Raw genomic sequence first — 1,674 nt, forward strand, 5'->3', positions numbered from 1 at the left:
GGCTAGTCAAAAGAATGGCATGGAAGCTAAAGAGCTCAAACTGAACATGTTGGAGACAAACACGTTTTGTAAAAATAGAATTGAACAAGCTAAGGGAAAGTTCTAGAAAGAAACCATGTAAAGTCTGGCAAAAAGAAGTTGAGGTGAACTTAATAATTTGTATTGAAATTCCTCTTCAAATGGTACAAAGAAAAAATGTAAGAAATAATTAAAACAGAACAGTTTTTAATTTTCAGAGATGGGAAAAACTGATAGGAAATAATCTGTTTACACAATGGCGATTCATGGTAATGTGTTGTTAGTAAATCATGGTGTTTTTATAATTTAGTTTAAATATCGTTTAATGTTATAAATGGGCTTTTTGATGGTAAAATGTTATCCTAAAAAAGTTGTAAATGTATACTAAATAATTTTTATTAATCAGTTTGCAATTGTTAAATCGTTTTATAATCTTTGTATACTAAAAGAAAAATTTTTTTATTAACACCAATTTTTTTATTAGCTCTCTTTGTATACTGAAAAGTTCGAAGAGTTCCAATCAACGTTAACAAAAAGCAACGAAGTTTTTGCTACATTTAAAAAGGATATGGATACTGTAATTAATTGTTTAATTTTCTTTCATTGCGTAACGTATAAGTAATGTAAATATTGAAAAAGTATAGCTTAAGTTAGTTTAACTTTTTATTTACTATTAATCGCTTTTTCAAGTTAATTAGTTTTAGTTTTTTGCTTTTATAAACTTTTTTGTTTGAGAAAAAATGGCGATTAATGCTATTAATGTAGCGGTTAATGAATTTTGATTTTGCTTGAAAAGATTTAAAAATTTGATGAGAACTTTTTTTGGGTGTTTAGATGACAAAAACGATTCGCAAGCTTGAAAAAGAATCAAATATGTGGAGAAGTCGATGGGAGAACACAAACCATTCCCTCCTACAGATGGTAGAGGAAGTATGTGTTTTAACCACTTAACTCGTGACTTTGTATTTTGTTTTTTTATTAATTGATAAAAAAAAATTTAATTCCTTTAACAGCGTACTCAAAATCATACTACAATAACGAAAATGAAATCAAAGATGGAAAAATTAGAAAAATTATGTAGAGCACTTCAGTCTGAAAGAAAGACTTTAAGTAAGCAGCTCGAGAATGGAAAGGTATATTGTTTGTAAATTGTTACATCTTCAGTTTTTTAACTACATACTTCTTTTTAAATGACGCACAGAATTTACGTAGTAAAAAAAGCGTTTTTCTGTTTTTGTTTTTTATTATTTTTTGTTGTATGTCTTAGGATGAAATTGAGGCTTCCTCCTCGCCTGAACCTACGTTAGACATAAGCGATCCTCATGTCAGCAGTACTACTCCGTCACCTGATTTATTGCTGCAACAGAAAACTAATAGTGTTGATGCCATTGAAACAGGGAAACAATTATACAACGAGTCTACTTGCCATGAGCCTACAATTGACGCAAATCAACCGGAAAATAATGATAAAGCTGTTTTAAAATGATTAGTGCATTGGCCGAATAAGTGATTATTTTAACGAGTTTGCAATGTAAAATTTATTTGTATAAAACCAGCGATTTTTTTTAGCATAAATAGTTATTATTTTCTTTTTTCAATATTTCTTTCAAGAGATATTTAATCATGTACTCTTTGGTGCATAATAGACGTCCCCCC

At 29.0% G+C, this 1,674-nt stretch overlaps 1 protein-coding gene across 1 annotated transcript in view; it reads left to right on the forward strand.

Moving 5' to 3' along the window:
• LOC100209950 (alpha-taxilin) overlaps nt 1–1,593 on the forward strand; it is a 22,097-nt gene extending 20,504 nt beyond the window's left edge. Inside the window, exons 9-12 of the mRNA XM_065792357.1 lie at nt 503–595; nt 853–948; nt 1,032–1,151; nt 1,286–1,593. Coding sequence (XP_065648429.1) covers nt 503–595; nt 853–948; nt 1,032–1,151; nt 1,286–1,504 — 528 coding nt within the window. The 3' untranslated portion in view covers nt 1,505–1,593. The remainder of the gene's footprint in view (nt 1–502; nt 596–852; nt 949–1,031; nt 1,152–1,285) is intronic.
• Nucleotides 1,594–1,674: the final 81 nt, after the last annotated feature.

This window comes from Hydra vulgaris, chromosome 03 (assembly GCF_038396675.1).
Source record: "Hydra vulgaris chromosome 03, alternate assembly HydraT2T_AEP".
NCBI lineage: Eukaryota > Metazoa > Cnidaria > Hydrozoa > Anthoathecata > Hydridae > Hydra > Hydra vulgaris.